The sequence below is a fragment of the Ambystoma mexicanum genome, chromosome 5p, assembly GCF_040938575.1.
Source record: "Ambystoma mexicanum isolate Mex_15411 chromosome 5p, UKY_AmexF1_1, whole genome shotgun sequence".
NCBI classification, from domain to species: Eukaryota; Metazoa; Chordata; class Amphibia; order Caudata; family Ambystomatidae; genus Ambystoma; species Ambystoma mexicanum.
Window position 1 is genome coordinate 460,943,644 of NC_090930.1, and position 20,256 is coordinate 460,963,899.

The 20,256-nt window shown below is 43.2% G+C and overlaps 1 protein-coding gene across 1 annotated transcript in view; it reads left to right on the forward strand.

The window, feature by feature from the left end:
• The window catches only part of LOC138481019 (sodium- and chloride-dependent neutral and basic amino acid transporter B(0+)-like), a 753,261-nt gene that overhangs the window by 275,289 nt on the left and 457,716 nt on the right, over positions 1-20,256 (forward strand). Inside the window, exon 4 of the mRNA XM_069612866.1 lies at positions 10,025-10,186. Within this exon, the coding sequence (XP_069468967.1) occupies positions 10,025-10,186 (162 nt within the window). The remainder of the gene's footprint in view (positions 1-10,024; positions 10,187-20,256) is intronic.

Here is a 20,256-nt window from a genome sequence, read left to right on the forward strand (position 1 = left end):
CAGTGGAGAAAAAAAAAATGTGATGAGAGAGGAGAAAAATGAGGTGGTAGACCTGGAAAGGAGGAGTGTAATGGAAAGAGGAAAGCGAGAGTGGAATCCTCCCATCAAACATCTTAGGGAGGAATCCAGATGGGGCCAAAACAAAGGCCCAGAAAGGAACAGTGGAATTCAGGACAGAAATTATTGGACGCTGCCAAATCCATCAGCACAAATATTGCTTGATTAAAGCATGACCCAGGAAGAAGATGGGGGGGTTGAAAGCACCAGGAGGACTCAAGGTGCGGCCACACAAGCAAATATTTTTTAGATATTCCAGTCTACACAAGCTCCGGGGGACCCAGGTTGGCAAGTTTTAAACCATGTACAAACTGACAAAAATGGGAAAAAACCTAAAAACATAAAAACTGGGAGGAAGAGAAAGTCCAATGGATCGAGGGCTTTTTTGAGGAATATAAGAACTCCTCCGCCCCGGACATAGCCCAAATACTGAAACGCCTGAGAAGAGAACTGGTGATGACCAAGGAGAAAACATCAATGAAGCCTATGGCTCCAACAAATACTCTCTCACGAGGCCCCCGACTGAGAATGATAAGATAGAATCAATTTCGGAGACCTGTTTGAGTGACCTAATCGAAACAATGGAAAGGGAAGAAGAAGATGAGGAATGGAATAATCTAAGCAACTCTGATTGGGTGGAAATTGAGCGTCAGGTAAACCGAATAACGACGGGACCCACATCCCATCCGTCTAGTTTGCTCTTCGAGAAAGAAAAACCAATAGATCAAACAAAAATTCACACCACCTTTAACACATTGGAAGAATAAAAGAGTAGACTTTGGGGAGGTCGCGACAAGGGGACCTCCACCAAAGAGCAGTCGATAAAATAAAAGCAAAGGAAAGTTTGCAGAACAACCAAATTGGTTTCACAGGGACATCGAAAAAAGAAGAAGTGGACCTCCAATTTAAAAACCAAGATAGGAGGATGTGCCTTGAGAGAATACTGTCCAGACCTGATGCACTTATCTTGAATCGTGGAAATGTGATGAAGCTCCTCCAATACATCCCAAAGATGAGATATATAACAATTGAGGATATCCCGGTGGTCGAGTTTGTAAATGAGAGTAGAATGTACTGGGATATACTCCACCTTGAATCCCAGTTGATCAAAGAAGCCCTATTGGAATCCAGTGACCAACTCTTACCCTTGGGATATGAGTTTAGTGACTGTGTCGAGTCTGATAAATCAAGGAAGGGGAGAGTGGCAGTGTGAAGAAACATTGAATCCAAAGACACTAGCAACTTACCAACAAAGAAAAGAGAAGGCACCTTGTATATCCCATCTAAGGAGAATCAGCAGTGATGAAGACAATCCCTTCTTCCACTGAACTTCACGATTGATAACTCATCTCAAAACAAGAGGAGCCCAATAATACATCCAGAACATCGACAAAAAATTGGGAATGGGTAGCTGAAGTATGAAGATAAAGGTCTGCACATCGACTCCTGATATGCAAGGGGATTATGGACTCTTTTCTAAAATAAATCCTGGAGCCGGACACAGTTTGATATTCTATGTCTGCAAAACTTGGATGAGGATCAAACCATCATGTGAAGGCTACAAGATCCATCTACACCTGGCATGTAAAGGTCCATTGGGGAGGCCCAACTCAGGACTTTTGACCATGATTAAGGTTGATAAAGGGATGATGGTGGAAAGCATTGCAAACCCAAATCCATGTGTTCAGATGGTGAAATTGAATATGTGGAACCACAAGCTGAAAGTCCAAATCCTCTTGATAAACATATATTGGAGTGTCAATTTGTGCCTAGAAGAGGACTTCATCAAATCAAAAATTAGTTATGTGGATGAGGCCCTAATAGCAATGGAAAAAAAACCATATTGTCATATGCAGAGACTTGAATATTTGCCTATTGGACAAGGAAGGATGGCCACTGAGTGAGGCTCTGTTGGAGAAAAGAGCACAAAGATGGTCTATTAAGACAGGAGCCCGTGAATTGATACTCCACAATGGGCAAACAAAAGGTGACATTCCATGAGCATGCAAATGATGAAGAGGGGCTTATAGAGCTTGCCTGGACTACTGCTTTGGTTCAAAGAATATTGCTGTAGGGGTAGATAAGTGTAAAGTATTAGAACAGACTCTGAGCGATCATGATCTATGTGCCATCAGTTGGAATGGTAGGAAGGTAATGGCTTCAGTGGAGATAGTGTGGGGAAAAAATAGGCTCAGAATTAAGCAGGCCTATGTCCCTAGAATTGTCATGCATTATGAGCACTTCATATTGGAGAATCTAAGCAAAGTGGAATATGCTTGGATCCTCAAAGAGTTCAAGGAAGAAAGAGATCAAAGTGGTAAAATTAATATGCTACCCATACATGCATATGCTCATGACCTAGTGATGGCGAGAAGAGCACTCAGATCTGATATTAGAAAGCTGCAGAGTGATAGAGGAGTTCATGAATGATAAGATAAGGAAACAGAAACACAAATATCATAACTGGGTCCTGGCGTCTAGGGCAGGACAGATGCAATTAGACGCTGAAAAAATGCTAAAAGCCGGGTTTAGGAATAATACAAGGAATCTGTGGGACATTATTAATAATTGGGGACATTTTTGACCAGCGCACATGATGGCGCAAGTATTAGAAGAGCGATATGTAGACCATTAAACAATCTTATTTGCTCAACAAGGAGTGACAAGAGAAAGGGCGAATTGAGGGGGGAGAAGAGATGGTCTTTTGAATTTGACGTGGAGGACACAAGAACTATGATTGGTAAGCTTAGATCCTCTAGGGCAGCTGGTGTGGATGGTTTGTCAAACCAGGTATTAAAGGGAAATGTGAATGCCTGGGGGGACTTGGTGGTAAAAATTTTCAGCCAGATTATGCAAACAAAGCAAGTACAGGCCTCATGGCGTGAGGCCATTGTAGTGCCAATTTTCAAAAAGGACAACCAAAGCGATCAGAAGAACTATTGCCCGCTTGCCCTTCTGGATACATTGGGGAAACGCATCAGTCTTGTTGAGAGACCTGGTGCAGGGGCAATGAAGGTAGGCCGATTAGATGCTAGACAGATAGGCTTTGTAAGTGGAGTAGGGACTTCATTGAATCTGTTTATACTCAATGTTTTGAATTGAAGCTGAGATCCACGGAGACCAAGGCAAACATCTACTTGGCCTTCATGGATCTGGAGAAGGCCTTTGATGGGGTGAGTAGAGAATGTTTGTCTACTCAATGGTCTAAGCTTGCAAAGTGGAAATGTCCCGTAGATCTGATAGAGGCAACTAGAGCCCTATATACAGATACATCGTTACAGGTGAGACTGTCAGCGGATAGGGGGTTGTCAAGGAAAATCTACACTCACTGTGGGCTAAAGATGGGATGCACTCTGGAACCCCTGCTATTCAGCCTCCATATGTCAGATCTGAAGGAATCTCAAAAAAAGATCTGAGCCTTCCCTCCGAAGATAAATTCCATTGAAGTTCCATGGATTCTGTACGCAGACGACTTGGTATTTATTGACCAAACGCCTATTGGTCTGCAATGGAGGATTAGCACATTCAATATCTATCTAAAAGATAATGGCAGGTGAAATAATGTGGGAAAATTTAAAATTTAGACCATGTCGTTTACGTGCTAGAAACAGAAGGAAACATTTTCATGGAGGGTGGAAGACCAAAAACTGCTGACAGTGGACCTTATGACCTATTTGGGCCTAGTGGTAGATAAAAACCTAGATGAAAAAGGCCACTACACAAAGCTAAGAGTTAAGCTGTGAAAGCTTACAACCCGGTGGCAGCCCTGAATAGAAGATACGGGAGTTACTCAACTCTCCCACTCATCATATTTTATAAATGGAAGGTGGTGCAGATCTTGACATACAGAGCTGAATATCTGTTGAATCTATCATGGAAAGTGTGGGGAGTATTGCAGGGGGTATTCTAGCGGATGGTTTTGAGATTGCCAAACTCACTGCCAGTGTGCGCCATTAGATACAAGCTGCAGCTTCAATGCCTGGAGTCAATAGTAATGTGAAAACCATATCACTGTATAGAAAATGTACTATCTCAGACAGTTCTGCCCCATTTTCCATCTTGAAGTCAAGGGAGACTGACTGAGATAAGGGATTGAGATGGTGGATGGATGCATTTGAGGTCTACTTTGAAAGGTGTACCATCACAAGGGACTTACTCAAGTGCAACCCAATTAAAGCTAAATGAAAAGCTGCAGTCCCTTGATTGGATTACCACCATTGAGACAAGAAGCAGAGTTACATTGGGGCTTATATTAAGTATGCAGGGGAATGGTCTAAACCAACCTTCAGGCTACCTCCAAAGGGTTCTGCCAGCGCATTATGGAGACCTTCTCTTGCGTTGCCGCCTAAATATCCTCCCAACAAGAGAAGTTCAATTGGCTAGGAAACAAATCAAAGAGTCTGAATCACATTCTAGACACTGTGGAGACAACATGAATAATGAGACACTCATTTAATAACCTCCTGAAAAGCTTTAACAGAGGTAAGACTGAGATACCGGGAGGGGCATGTAAAACAAACACTTACACTAACAGCAGAAGAGTGGTGGGAGAGAGTATTGATCGGAGAAAATATTTGCTTGGTATTAGCAGTGATGACATTTGTGGAGTATATCTAAAGAGAAAAAGATGAATTGGTTTTATTTGGTAAATCAGGGATCAATTCAAATATGTATATATTTTAGGATAACTTGATGACATTGATAAAATGAGAAGATTGTGCTTCTTCTATGTCTTGTTAAAACAACGAGTTTAATTGGCTGGGAAACGAGGGATGAATTTTAACATGTACGTATTTTATCACGAATTGTTGATAATTGAACAAAGAGAAGATTGCTTGTACAAATGAATGAAGATGTAAAAGGTTGTTTTTCCTGATAAACGAATAAACATAAAGAAATATATAATTTATTTCAAAGGGTTTTGCTTCCATATGGCTAAGTGAGGACAAGCCCTGTTTTCTTTATTCAAGAGATGTTGTTTGTGTATACATGCTGTCAGTGCAGTTGATGGAAGCATATCATCTGTTTTAGGTATTACAGATAGAGTAGGAGGATGACTTGTGCTTCTAGTTCCTTTAGGTGTTTGCAGACTTTGTGTCCAAAGTTGTGGGATGATGACAGATGTGGATTTTTGTAAAAGAGTTTTCATTAGAACGTTGTCGGAGTAATCTCTCATATCATTTTTGGTGATGGGAAAACAAGGGAGATGTATTAGTTTGCTTACATGACAGACAGCATCCCACACGTTAACCCGCTCTGTCTTAACTATAGAGACCCTCCCTTCAGTGCCATCGTTCTTATAAGAGACATGACCATCACATGTTCTGGAAAGTGTAGACTATACATTCCACCTCACACGTTTCACAAAAGGGACCATTTATAACAGGTGTTAGTGCTACTTCATTACTAGTGGTGGAAAATGAAGTACGATCATGCTACTTCTGGCTCAACATGGCCACCCTAAAGGAGTTCGGGTCTCACCCCCAGTGTCGAGCGTGCGTAGGGTATCCGGCCCCGTGACGGCTTTCAGTCTCACTGAAGCAGTGTAGCCTGGTGACTGAGCACTACCACAATGTTCACCCTCTAGCTTTATGTGAGGATTAACGTCCATTGGGCCTCATTACACGGAAGGCGGTGAGCCATGGCGCTATTAGCGCCATGGCTCATGCCGGTAAAATACCGGCACCGCCTTGGCGGAAAGGGGATTTACCGCCCCATTCCAAGGTTGGAGGGGCGGTAAATCCCCCTTCCGCCATTGCCCTTCCCCATTCCCATTTCTGCCCCATAGGGCTCTATGGGAATGGGGAAGGCGCTAATTACGGCACCGCAATTTTGTGGTGCCGTAATTAGCTCCGAGGTCCCTTAGCGGGTTGCTTTTTAACGCCAGCAAAAAGCAGGCGTTAAAGCACCAACCCGCTAAGGGACCTCGTAGTAAGGCGGTAATGGTTAACGGTCACCGTTACCATTAACGGTGGCCGTAAACCATTACCGCCTTCCGTGTAATGAGGCCCATTGACTTGTATTGGCATTGTGCTTTTTGGGGGATTGAACTGGAAGTTTGTAGGAAGCTAATGCAATTGCAATTTCTTTATTTTCTAATGCAGTTTCGAATTGGATTGCTCCTGTCACAAGATGCTTTTTTATGTAAAGAGGACTCTATAAAAGGGAGGCACACTGGCATGTGTGGTATATTTAGGGAGTGTGCCTTTATAGTTTGCAGAAGGGGTGCTGCAGCCCTCTGACTGGAAACACTATCAGTTGATATTATTATTATTATTATTATTATTATTATTATTATTATTATTATTATTATTATTATTATTATTATTATTATTATTATTATTATTGCTATTACTATTATTATTATTATTATTAGAATTATTATTATTATCATTGTAATTATTATGGTATTTATTGAGCATAGACCTAGCTTCGGGAAGCAATAGAGTGCTTTACAATCATTGGGGAAGAACAAGGTTAGGGATCAGAGAAATAAGGGAGTGGGGATTTAAGAACAGGGGAGGGAGGGCAATTATCAACAATGGATCTACTAGTTACCACGGGAGGAAACCCGGTTTCAGAGAGGGTGGCGCGTCTCAGTGATAGGACAGCAGACATTCAGAAATAAAAGGGACGGTTGTCTGCCTTCTGATGGCAGTACTGAGCATAGTGACGGACTGAGAGTTGAGCTGGAAGCAGATACAGGCACCCAGTGCTTTAAACGCCTATAGAAGTGGGTTGAGGGATGCAAGTTGCCCATCATCCAGATGATAGGTTAATAGGATTTATTCCAGATCTTGGAAACCTGAACTTTGTTCCAGAACCCAGGATAGGATGTAAACCATAATCTTGCATCACTAATGCTATGCATAACAGAGAGAGACAGAGAGAGAGAGAGAGAGAGAGAGAGAGAGAGAGAGAGAGAGAGAGAGAGATTCTCCATGAAAAAGGGGCAGAAAATACTTTAGCCAGTACCTAAGGCCCCACAAATTGGACAAGGGAACAACGGCTCTCATAGCACCTCATGAGAAGTCCTAGGGGTTCATTGCTTGGTTAGAAAATATGGCAGTACAAAGTAATCTGCACGTTGCGCTCATAGGCTCTCCTGAGCCGATGAGGTGTCAGACCAGTCAGAAGGATGCAAGCAGGGGTTCAAAGTTCTGAGGTGATTGCCAAAGGCAGCACCACAGGTCCTGGTGGTTTGAAAGCATAGAACACGGTTCAAATTTGGTTTGAAGTGGTTTGAGAAATGAAAAGAGGACACTTAGATGCTCTGGAATTTCTTGATGCTGTGATACTCGCTGCAGGGGCTCCAGGACAAGGTGTGTCATTTTCACTCTCTGCTCTCACCGCCTGGGGAGATTTGCTAGCAGGGTAGCAGACTTTGGTCCTCAGCAAGGACACCAGCAATGTATCGTAGGCATGGGTAGGGAGCGGACCTTGACTCTCCTTTGGAACACATGTCTGTCTCTGACAGAGGACTTTGGAAAGGACTACACTCCCAAAAGGGTCCAGATGAATTCTTCCTGAAATTCCTGTAGGTCCAAAGGTTAAACATAGGAGGTGTGGCCGACCTCCTGTTTTAAAGGTGAAAGGTCATGCATGACACCAGATTGGTTTAAGGGGTCCAATCCCAGTCCTTGAGACAAGTGACTTTTGTCTCCTGATGTCATACACATAGTACCTTGTTCCACAGAAAGTGGAGGGGACAGGAAGGAAAGAGAAGCACACAGAAAAACAAGAGGTGGGGACCCTTCCACAAGTGCCTTGTACTTGTGCTCTTTGACTGCCAAAACATCCCCCCAACTCCTATTAAGCCTACAGCTCGAAGGCTATCAGGTATGCAACCCCTACTGTGAAGCAGGCCTTTGATATGGAAGTCCCTCTTTGAAACAACGCTCTTGGGAGATCTGCTGGTGGAAGCTACCAGACCTAGCAGGGAGGAATTACCCATCCACCCTGAGGGTCAACCGAAGCAGTGTTTTAGTTGTAATTGTAATGTTGTTTGAAAGTTACTAGGTATGGTGGTGAGAAGACAGGGAGTGAGTCATGTGTATGGGTGCCCAGGGACTCAGGACTGCGATAGCAGAAACGTCAGTCTCATGCTTAGGGGGGGCAGGTTGCTCTGATTTTGCTAGATCATGGGAAAGACTTTGCTTAGGTTTCCCAGTGCTCTGCCACTATCCCTCTTCCAGCTGCATCCCATACTGGGCAGGTGCCAGTGAGATGGCGGCCATGAGAGTGCCACTGTAACTCATCTACATATGTGGGAAGTTTGTTGGACTAAAGGCAGAGATAGGGGGCGGTCAAGCCTACCATCTCCTTGGAAGTGTAGCACATAGAAGAGGAGGTGAATAAAGGTCAACTTCAGAATACATGTTCACAAATATCTACGACTATGACTCTGTTCATCACCGATGTCACATGGCTGAGGTTTATAGCAACTTTACTGTATAGTCAAAACAAGAGCAAACCTGGAGATCGTACCAGTTAAATCCCCAATTCTTGAAATGTCTCTGAGATGCCTTTGAGCAAGTCTTTGAGATTCACATTTGCACATGGGCCGCTTAAACAGGTTCTGGGTATTCTCAGGTTTCCTCCTGAATCAAGTTTAGTGAGTCAGGAATAAGGTAATGCGTGCAGAGCTGAGATGCTAAAAGGTATCTCCTGATTCAGTTCATTGAAGATCTTTGAGAATTTGGCAGTAGAGCTAGTCTTACAACACATGCCATTTAGAAATTAAGTTTCAAAATGTATCTATTCGGATGTACCTGATTATTTGCACAGTGGGAAATTTTGAATAACTAAAATTTGGAATACCCTTATTCCTTATACCCACCACCTGTTTACCCCCCAACCCTTACCTAAATACCCCCACTTTATGCTCCCTGCATCAGGCTTCTTCCTGCAACGTCGGTTCCATCACCTGGAACTTCCGCTACAGGGTCCCTTTTTATTGTACTTTATTGTTCCATGCTTTCCATGTAATGGAAGCAGGTGACACCCCCACAACAACCCAACCCATAATGTGGAACAAAGGGAGTGGGGGATACCTCCAAAACCCCTGCTCCCCTTGTTTGACATTATGGCTTTTTTTCCCGACCTTTTCGGATGAAACGATCTATTCCTTTGAAAAAGTATCAAACTGCAAATAGGTTTATTTACAAGGACATCTTCAATAATTTCCATACTTTAATTCACAAATGTTAAAAGAAAAGGTGTAGATGGTGAAGTAAATGAGACGATAGGGAAGAGGGTGGAGTCAGTAGAGCCCACTTGGGCTTCATGCCTGTACACTATGAAGGCACTTTGGCACACCTGAAGACTATAGAAAAGCACAAAAAAGTGTGAGTGATGCATACACCACCAGATTAATGTGACAAGCCCAGAAGAGTTCAGCCCACACCAAGGGCATACGTTGGATGTGTAATTGATATGATATGATAGTCATTGATAACGTGTCTGTACACAAGTGTTTCTAGGCGCGGTTCCGCAATTCCGCAGAACCTTGTACTCTTTCACCAAACACACGGCCATGTAGAATGATTGACGTTTTTGCAGCCACCACACAGGGGTGGACTGGGAACCAAATGAGGCCCTTGAAATAATTTTCAAAGTGGCCCTATATAACACATTTCCAGCAAAACCAACTCTTTTTCCTATGGGGAAATTGTGGAAATACCACACAAAAGAGGCCTTGGTTGCAGAGGTCAACTGGGAAATCTCCAGAGATCCTTATAGGCCAGTCCACCCATACCTTGATGAGCAGCCCATGCAGTGTAAAGGCTTGACACCTGGGTCATCTGTAATGCAACCCCACCCCCTCTCCTTCTTTCACCTTTGCACTTTTTCATTTATCTTTGACTGTGTTTTACTGGAAAGATAGCCGTTTATATATCATAACTAAGTGTAAATAATATCCATATGTTGGCAACTAACTAACTTGTCCTTATAATTTATTTTACAGGAGTTGGTGTCACCATGGTCCTGATTTCAGCTCTAGTAGCAATTTATTATAATGTTATTATAGCCTATAGTCTCTATTATTTATTTGCCGGCTTCCGAAAAGTACTACCCTGGTCTGAATGCTTTGAATGGGCCGACAAACATTGCAGTAACTTCAATGCAGGTAATTTTATTTTCAAATATTATATTAATATGGAGGGGATTATCAATTTGCTGTGATTTTTTATTTATAAATACATCTTTTGTTGTCCTAAAATATCAGGCAAAGAATTTTGAAAGGAACAAATTACCAACATTGTATCAAGGGGGTCCAATGATGTTTAGTATTTTATAATTATGCTTGTTCGTTAGCTATAAACTCACTATTTATCATTGTATGCCTGACTTGAGGAAATTGAGACTTTCTCGTGTTCTTGTGAAAAGGCCTCTGTTTTACGGGATAACTAATGCAACTAAATACAAGTGTATTTTGTTAGTTGGCAAAACAAGGTTGCCCTCCCACATAATTGAAAGCCTATTTCAAGATTGTGGTCCTACTATTTGAAGGGCTATGGCATACCAATGGTGCTATCCATCACACAATAGGCTCCATTGGGAGTATGTGTGTGTGTTGAATGTTCATTTGCACAACCCTCAGTAGTAACTTCCAGGCTGACCTACACTGACAGCTTGATATTTAAAGCTGGAATGCATCGCCCATGGAACTTCCCTCAAGTCGGAGCTCAATCTCCAATGATTGAAGTCGAATGTTCAGTTCATTTTTTTTTTAAACTTTCTTTATTGCCATTTTAAACAAAACAAACAAACATTAAGACCGGGCACTGGTGAGAACCGCCCCCGTCCTGCCCTACCCCCTTTCCCCACCCGTTGTATTAAAAAGAGTCTTGGCACCAAACACTATCGTCCACATATCGGTATCCATCAAGGTTTCAGTATTATGCGTTGGACTGGTGATTGAGCTTTGTGTTGAGGCTGGATGTTGTGGGTCCAAAACATTCAGTTCATAACAATATAAGCTTTAAGGTCAAATGCAAAATGTGCAAAATAGGCTTCGACTGCACTTGAAATTCGCATGCTTTAGTGATTTGTAAAAATGGCCACTTGCACCATGTATATATTGTTTTTGGCATTAAAAGTATAAAGCAATGTAAATAAATCAAACAAATTTGGAATTTGGTCATAGATTTATAAATCCACACAAATGTCGACAAAATACAGTGGGCCAAAAGTTACAGTCCAGACTGATGCAAGAGGATTTCTCTTCTGGTACATTCCTATGTAATCTGATGAAGTCTGGATTGTTACTTCCTTAATTGTGAGATAAATTTAACAGCTACGTTTCCAAATTGTTTCTAAAGCACAAGTAGTTTCATTGCACTATTGAGTGTGGATTTTGCTTGTTGCAATCTTTTGAATCTTGAACCTATTCTTCAAGGGTTCAACCTCTGTGTATTTAGCATTTGTATTTATTTGCATTTGTTATGCGACCTTCACCAAAGTGATGCACATAATAAAGAGACGGTACAGAATCAAGTAATGGATGCAAAAGAATCAGTCCAACAAGGAAAAGAATCAGTTTGAAGAGTAGAGAGAAGGTGAGATTTAAGACAAATGCAGAAAAGATGAAGGGAGGGGGCAGAATTCCTCTATTTAAGAGCTAGAATTGACAAAGAAGGGAAGTGAGAGGGAGCACGAGAAGGAGAAGGAGTGGCAAGCAGGAATTGAGATTGCGAACACATTGAAAGAATACAATGCATCGAATGCAAAAGCCTTGAAAAAATGATTTTCTTTGTAGGTAAAGTTTTTTTTAATTAAAATGGCTTTTAAGGGGTAAAAAAACAGGGGTGGGGGGACCGCCCATAAAGTAAAATGAAGAAAAAAAATGCATTTTTCAATGCATTTTATTCGAGGCTTTTGCATTCGATGCTTATGCATTCGATGCTATCACTATAAACCGGTTAAAGACAATGGATACACTTGTAGATATAGAAGCTCATTACCTCGAGAGCCCTGGTTCTCTCTAGGCTGGACTATTACAACAGCCTCTTTCTCAATCTTCCTACTTCTACACTCTGTCCTCTACAACTCATCCAGAACAGAACCGCAAGACTTATCCTTGTCTCAAGCCCTGGGACCGCATCTATCCGGCACTCAAATCCCTCCACTTGCTCCCTGTGGCTGCGAGGATCAAGTTCAAGATCCTCTGCATAATCCACAAGGCTTACTGGGGCCGGGCTTGCACTATCTACAATGCTCTCTTCCTAAATACTCTCCTTCTAGAGCCCTCAGCTCATCCTCCTCCAACTCTCTGCAGGTGAGCCACTTCCACAAACAGAGATTTGTGGGTAGATCTTTATCCTCTACGGGTGCCTCCCTGTGGAACAGCCTTCCTGCCTTTCTCTGCCTTGAGCTGGAACACCAAAAGTTCCGGAAACTCCTCAAGACCTTCCTTTTCTCTTCCTCCTTCTCCCTCCCTCTCCCTTGCTAACCCCCTTTCCTTCCTCCCCCACACAACTCTGTTCAGTTTTTGCTGACTGGTTGCCTATTCACCTCCAGATCCTAACAGGTCCCAAGCTCCCCGGCAGTCTTTTGCACGTGCTGCCGGGCCACTGCAACTTTTTCAGCATTACTGCACTTCCTGCTTACGCTCCATGAGTGGGGATACCTCTCTGCACTTAACACAGGGCCCTGCTGGACCAGACTCGTTGTTGTTCCCTCCTCCCCTACCCTTCCTCGCACCTCTGTGTATACGTATGCCTTACCTAAATGTTCTAGGACCAGTTAATTGTCTCTCATGTCCCCCCCTTGCTCCCCTACCCACCATTTCTTGTCTCCCCCTCCGGAGCTTGGTCGCAACACTTTGTGCACTCACACTAGTAAAAATGTTGTCAGGCCTAGTATTCTAGTTTTCTTTCTCTGTTTTGATCATTCAGAATCTTCAAGGCCTAAGAATGATTACTGTATTTCCTTGTTCCCTTCCCGCCTTGAAGTGCTGTGAAGCACTTCACCTGTGTATAAGCGCTGTACAAATAAACTATAAATAAATAAATAGTGAGAAAGTGGAAAATAATAATAATAATAATAATTTAGCATTTATATAGCGCTACGAGCCCTTAGGTATCTGAGCGCTGCTTATTATTACCCACGGTGTGTGGTGCTCATTTATCGACCTCGGAAGGATGAAAGGCTGAGTTTGGCCCTGGCTGGATTCGAACCTGCGTCAGCAGGCTCTGCACGGATGTCAAAGCGAGCGCTCTACTAAGAAGCAGAGAGTAAAAAGGAAGAAGAAGAGAGCTAGAAGAGCGGGAGAAATCGAGGTGCATGGGAAGAGAGGAAAGAGAAGGCGAATAACAGAATTATAGAAGGAACATAATGGGGTGAGGTAGGAGATAGGAAGACCAAGCAGCATCGCAGAGCAATAGTCAAGCCAGTAAAAGATGATGAGTTTAGTAGCAGAGAAAATCAAATATTATAGAGATGAAAGCGACAGATGTCAGCAGTGTTGGATATATGATAGAAGAAGCATAGGCACAGAGTACTTTGGCCGGGCCAAAATCATCCCTGGGGAGTGAGGGCTGGTTTCTGGCCATGCCTGGGCCGGTTTGGGAAAAAACATTTGTTTTCAAAGATCTATATTTTTTTTCAAATTTCCTTTTATTTTTTTCAAAAAGCCTTTCATCCTTCTTAGGTCGATAAATGAGTACCAACACAGGTTAGGTGATGTGGTGTGCATATTTGTTCTATATATAAGAGCTTAACCACAAGTGCTACACAATAGCATATTATCATTTGGCCTTCAACGTCTGCTTGGATTCACAGTAATTTGACAATATGGATCTACACACACAGATTTTAATGATAAATATGGTGAACCATTCTTGTATGAAATGTATATCACATTAGTGAAATCATAACCATATTTGTTTTCGTAGTGTACTTAGGAATAATGCTATTTGATGCCACTTCCTATGTTTCATTGCGTCCCGGGATGTCACTTTGGGGTGGGGTCAAATGACATCACTTCTGGTGATGTCATCAGAGGTCAAGGGTCGTGAGGCGAGGGTTGGGCCACTTTTTTGAGGCGAGGGGTGGGCCACTTTTTTTGGGTGACCAGGCCTATTTCTTGTCCCAGTCCGACCCTGTAAACAGATTATCTTTTCTCCCAGAATTGTGGGGTTGGACTGTATACAAGGCAGTGTTGAGCTGCAAATTGTTTAGTTAATCTACTCTAAGGGCTGTATGATGGCGGCTGAAGAAAAGTTTACAGGGATAACTATATCAAATATCCAAACAAGGTGTGTATAGACTAATAGCATGATTTGTGTGGAAACTGCCTCATTATAAGCTTGAAGTGTTTTCTTTTTTTATGCTTGAGAACTACAACAATAAATAGACAAAATATAGTGCAAACATGTACCTTTGCTGAGAAGGCATACAGAGGCCCTTAGCCAAACCTCTGCAAAGGCAGAGAGCAAGTTGAAAGGTCACATGTGCATTCCTGACTGCTGCTGAAACACAAAGTTCATGCAGGCAGAGGTGACTTTTTACTCTTCTGCACCTTGGATCCAACCCATAAGAATTGGAACAGACACTTCAAAGACAGCACTGACATAACAAAACAGAATCTCACATTAGGGTGCCAACCCCTGGACTCCTTTAGAAGTCAGCATGCATGGAGAACAGGTGACATTAGAGTATCTAGAAGGGTGAGGTGGGCATAGAAAAGGGTACCGCCATCTTGGTTTCTATTAGGGATCTCTATAACTTCCTGTGCTCAATTTCCTGCAGGCCAAGCTGCTACAAACTAACTACTGGATTCATCTATGACCTCGACACCAAAATTCCTCTGCATTTATGAGTTTGCTTGACACTGAAGCTCTGCCATCTCTGCATCTGAGACCTACCAGGATTCGTGTTTCCAACTCAACACCACCAACTGGTAACCTGCTCCCTAGACCTCTCAACAGATGCTGATGCAGTGCATTATGCCACTTTGAGTGAACTGACCCGCCTTATTGCCAAAGACAAGTCTACCACTCCCAGCATTTTTGACCTACAAGCCGGTGCAACTGCTTAATAGACCAGGATCCCTCACTGCCACTCAAACCCTCAACCCCAGCCCAACGTTGCTCACAGACTCCAGGTTTGATCCTGAAAAACATGGCTCAATGCTGTTGAGCCACAACAACTATAATAAAAGTATTGTGAAGAGGCAATGTCCAACTGGTCCACTTTTTGGGACACTAGTGGATTGTAAACCCTCTTTCACTACCTTTTTGTTCATAGCCCTGAAGAGTGACATTGTTTCCAATCTATCACCTGAACACCCCTGATCAGCTACCCAGAGTGCCCTTTCACAAAGGTCTCCATTCACAGTTTCTTTCAAAGGGGTGGGCTTTTCTCTAGTGTTTTCACATTAGTTTGAATGCATTTAATTATTTGAATTAAAGTCTATGGGACTCCTTAAAATGCCTGCAGTAGAGATGGTGTTAATTCTGAGGGGCTGAATTACCATTACCGCCGTGGCATCCGTCAAGTCTAATGCCAAATTACAAGGCTACTTGTGTGTGCCCCAACATTGGCGGTAATGGGAATTCCGTCCATGGGAATTTGCTGCAAAAATCAGTCCCGATTTGCAAATCTGCCACTTTTCAGCATAGTGCAGGAAAAGTGGAGGAATTGCTGAACAATAATTCTGACACGAAGAAATAGCACTGCAAAGAAAATGAGAGGCTGTGCAGCACCCATCTTTGAAAATCCAATCCACTTGAAATTCATCTTTTGAAAGTGCCATTTAAAGTGGAAAGATATAAACGGCAATCTAAAATAGATTCTTCCTGGCATACCATGTTTGATCCAAGAGGTTCGTAAAAAAAATGTAAAGGTCTCAGAGATTCAATGTAAGCAAAGGTGCGAGGGGGAAAAAAACAAAGCTCGCACACAGGTTGTAATGTAACAAACTCAAAAACAAGTATCTTGAGTAAGGATACCCCATCCCCTGCACACTATCTAACTGAGAACAGTCAAGCATTTAGAGATGTGTGGAGAGTTTGAGATGACGTGATGCATTTTGTGAGGTATTAATATAATAAACAATAAACAAATATGATATTGTCAGAATATTTGTTGTTATGAGCATGATGTAATTATCAAAGCAAGCTTTAGAAAGAGTTAAAGCTCGATACTATAAGTAGTACTTACAGATTTCACTGAAAAGACAGTAAGACTACAAGTTGTCTTATTGACAGAAAATATAAAATGAGTGTTATGTCCTTGTAAAATATGATAATATTGTGATGCATTCAAAAAGATTAAACTAGATAAGATTTAAATATATGCAATGACAATAAGCATAATATTTAACAGCTTTCAGTCATATACGTATGTATCTTGAAACCAATGTGTATTTATATATACACATTGGAAAAGGGTCCAGAATCCGTAATCCCATTCGCGAAGTAACACAATATGGATTTCAGATAAATGCTCCAAATTGAAAATCTTCGATTTAGGATTGTTATAGTTATAAACATTTAAAAATGTGTTTTGAACCTGGGTGTAATAGTATTTGAATTCTTTTTTATAAAGATTGACATAAATCAAAACATACATTTCGCTCCTCAAGAAGAGATTTGTCCTGAAACGCATTGAGACATGGGTCTCAAGACTGTATTGAACCGAATTAAAGATGTATTGTTTAGTTGCATATCATATTTGTTTACCTTTTATTATATTAATATCCTACCAAATGGATCATGCCCATGCCCATGCCAAATTGTCAAAACATCTCCAAATAATTGACTGTTCCCAGTTAGATAGTGAGCTGTGGACCGGGATATCCTTAACTATAGGATACTTGTTTTTGAATTAGAGAGACAAAACATGCCAGGAGACAAATCCAAAGCCCAGGGGCTGGAAATGAAGCATAGACAGCCTACATTCACAAAATCTGTGCTCGCTACGGGGCAGAGAACAGGAAGACAACTGATCAGAGGGAACAATCAGTATGGAAAAAGATATGTGAGAAGCTGGTGGCCATGGGGACAGTGCCTAATAAAAAGATGCAGTGCCCTATGTCCCCACCGTAGTAGTCCACCATCTAAGGGCACAACAGCTACCATCGGAGGGACAGTGGATCCTCTGCAACTAACACTTTGAAAGGAGAGTCTGAGCCGCATACGCCACATGGTGGGCCTGGAGGGTACAGGAACAGCAAAGGTTGGAACGGGCAGCCAGGAAGAACCTGGTGCGTACATGATTGGCTCATAGTCTCTTTACCTAGGTGAAGGCTTCTTCCAAGCAGACTTTCACCAACATCCTCTTTGACGTTCCTTCCCGGACCTTTGGATTCCCCTTATGGTCTCTGTGTTCTCCCCCTCCCATTAATGGTGGCACCCATTGGGAGGTTCCCTTGGCATCCTTCCTGTCCTCTATGGTCATCATAAATGTCTACCTAAATGGCACTGTCATGGTCCAGGGCTCTTAGCCCAACCTCCTCCTTCGTTATAGGCATCTTCTGTCTCACATCACCTTCCTCCCCTTAACTGCCACTCCTCTTTCTGCCACCCCTCTGGCCCCTATACCACCTCCGACGGATGTACCACACTCCTGTACCCCTCTTAGGAAGACCTTAAAAAGTGGCTTAGCTACCCTAAACTCTTGCTCTGCCATCAAACACTCCTCTGACATATGCCACCTCTTTGAAGACCTTGGCCTAGATGCCCTCGGATCGATATTGTTTCTGGTTCCAATACACTGGCTCCACTGCCTGGGGGTGGCACTAATGCCAGATATGTACAATCCAATGCTGCTATCACATTGGGGAAGTGGGCTATGGCATAGAACCATTTATTTATTTATTTATTTATTTATTTATTTATTTATTTATTTATTTATCACTTATTAGGCACTTATACAGTTAGCCAAAAACTGTTTCAAAGCGCTCACAAGGCAGAACAGGGTGGGAACAGGGGAAGGTAGACAATTAATTACGGCAAGGATAAATAATTGCTTTAATAGTACAACAAATAATGAGAATAAAGGAAGGGGGAGACAAACCGTGGGGATAAGGTGCTATGATGCTCTTGAAGAAGTGCTAAGGGTAAGTGCTAAGAGGAGAAGAAAGTAGGTGCAACCACCCATGGGTAGGATGAGCCCAATTAAGTGCAGCAGAAAGACAGTGGCTGGGATGAGAGATGTGGGGGGTCAAGGCCCCGAGCACACATAAGCACCTTGCATATTACTCACACTGCTTTAAGGTTAGCAGGGTCGAGAGGAGGAGACGGAAGAGGTAACGAGAAAGGTCTTGAGGCTTTTTGGAAGTTAAGGTGGTCTTGCTCAAGACACAGAGGGAGAGGGAAGTTGTTCCACAGGAGGGAGCCAGACGAGGAAAGTGAACGCCCACCAGCTCTCTGTTTAGCAAAGCGATTACCACGCAGGCAGTTGGTGCCAGAGGAACGGAGGATTCTAGAAGGAGAGTATTTGGTCAGGAAGCATTGAAAATTGAGCGGTTGCTGGCACCAGATAGCCTTGTAGATGAAGCAGAAGGATTTGAATTTAATCCGTGCTGAGACCAGGAGCCAGTGAAGGCTTTGTAGGGCAGGAGAGATGCAGTTGCTGGGCTTGAGGCCAAGGATAAGTCTTGCTGCCCTATTCTGGGTTAGCTGTAGGGGTCTAAGATGACTCAGATTCCTGGCTACAGTAGAGGGGCGGGGGGGCATGGTGGAAGACCAGAGTGCAGGGAATAAGTATGGTGCAGTGGACCCAATAGGGAGAATCTCTGTTTTGCTGGCATTGAGACAGAGGTCATTGGCAGTGCGCAAGGCCTGGATGGCAGAGAAGAGGTCAGAGATGAAGGAGGGTGCAAGGGCATCAGTGGGAACTTTGAAGAAAAGTTGTGTATCATCAGTGTAGCACTGGAAGTTGGGGCAGAAAGAGGAAATGAGTCATGCCAGCAGAGAAAGGTATATGTTGAAGAGCCAGGGTGAAATAATGGAGCCCTGGGGGATGCCACAGGTAGTGGAGGAGGAAGGAGAGGAAAAAGGGACTAGAACGGTCTTGGAGGAACAGTCAGTTAGAAAGGATTAAGTCAGTCCAGTGCCCGCTCTGAGATGTCAAGGGTGTCATGGAGGCTTTTTATGAGGATGGAATGATTCACTGTGTCATATGCAGAACAGAGATCAAGAAGGATGAGGACAGCAGGGGAGTTGAGTCAAGAGATGCGAGCAGATCTTCACAGGTGTTCGGAAGAGCAGATTCCATGCCTCTGAATGCTTGGAATCCAGACTGGTGGTCATGTAGGCCAACAACAAGTTCAGTATGAGAGTTGATTTGGGAGAGGGACAGCTTCTCAAGCGGTTTTCCCAGGAAGGGGGTGGTTGGCTGGGCAGGAAGGGTCACCAGAGGGTTTTTTAAGGAGGGGGTGCACAAGGGAGTGCTTGAGGGAAGATGTAAAAGAACCAGTAGCGAAGGAGTGGTTGCAGAGATCAGCCAGAGCAGGTGCGAGAGAGGCAATATTTTCCTTGATGGTTCTGGAGGAGCAAGGATCAACCTGTTTGGACGAGAACTTCATGGAGTTGACAATTTTAGTGACTTCTTCAGCAGAGACACGGGTGACGGAGGGGATAGAGGAGGGGGGATGGTGAATGGAGTGGAGGGCTGGGTTCAGAGAGTGTGTGACAAGGCTGTTCAGTATGTCCTGGGTTTTGGAAGTGAAGTGAGAGGTGAATACATTGCAGAGGGCCTGGTACGGAGTAGGGCAGAGGATGCTGCAAATGGGTTGGCAAGTTCCCTGCAGATTGTGAAGAGTTCAGCCGTGTTTTTGCATGCATTGGACACTCCTGCCTGAATGTGGGCTCTTTTTATGGCACAGATGGAGAGTATGTAGTGTCTCCATATCAGGCGGCAGGCCAGTTTGTCAGAGAGTGAGCCTGAAGTGTGTCACTTCCGTTCAGCAGCCCTGCAATTGCGTTTTTGGTCTGCAAGATCGGAGTCGTACCAGGTGTTACGCTTAGAGGCAGGTTTCAGGTGGATCCCCATGACTGGGGAAAGGATGTCAAGGGTGTTAGTGATGGACAGATAAAGGCCAGAATCAGCAGAGATGTCAGTGTTTGGAGGTCAAGAGTGAATGAAGGTAGAGGAGAAGGCAGCAGCTGACACTCGTTTCATCAGATGGCTGTTCATCAACGAGGTTGGCAGAGCTTTATGAGGGGCTGTCACTGTGCCATAGGTACC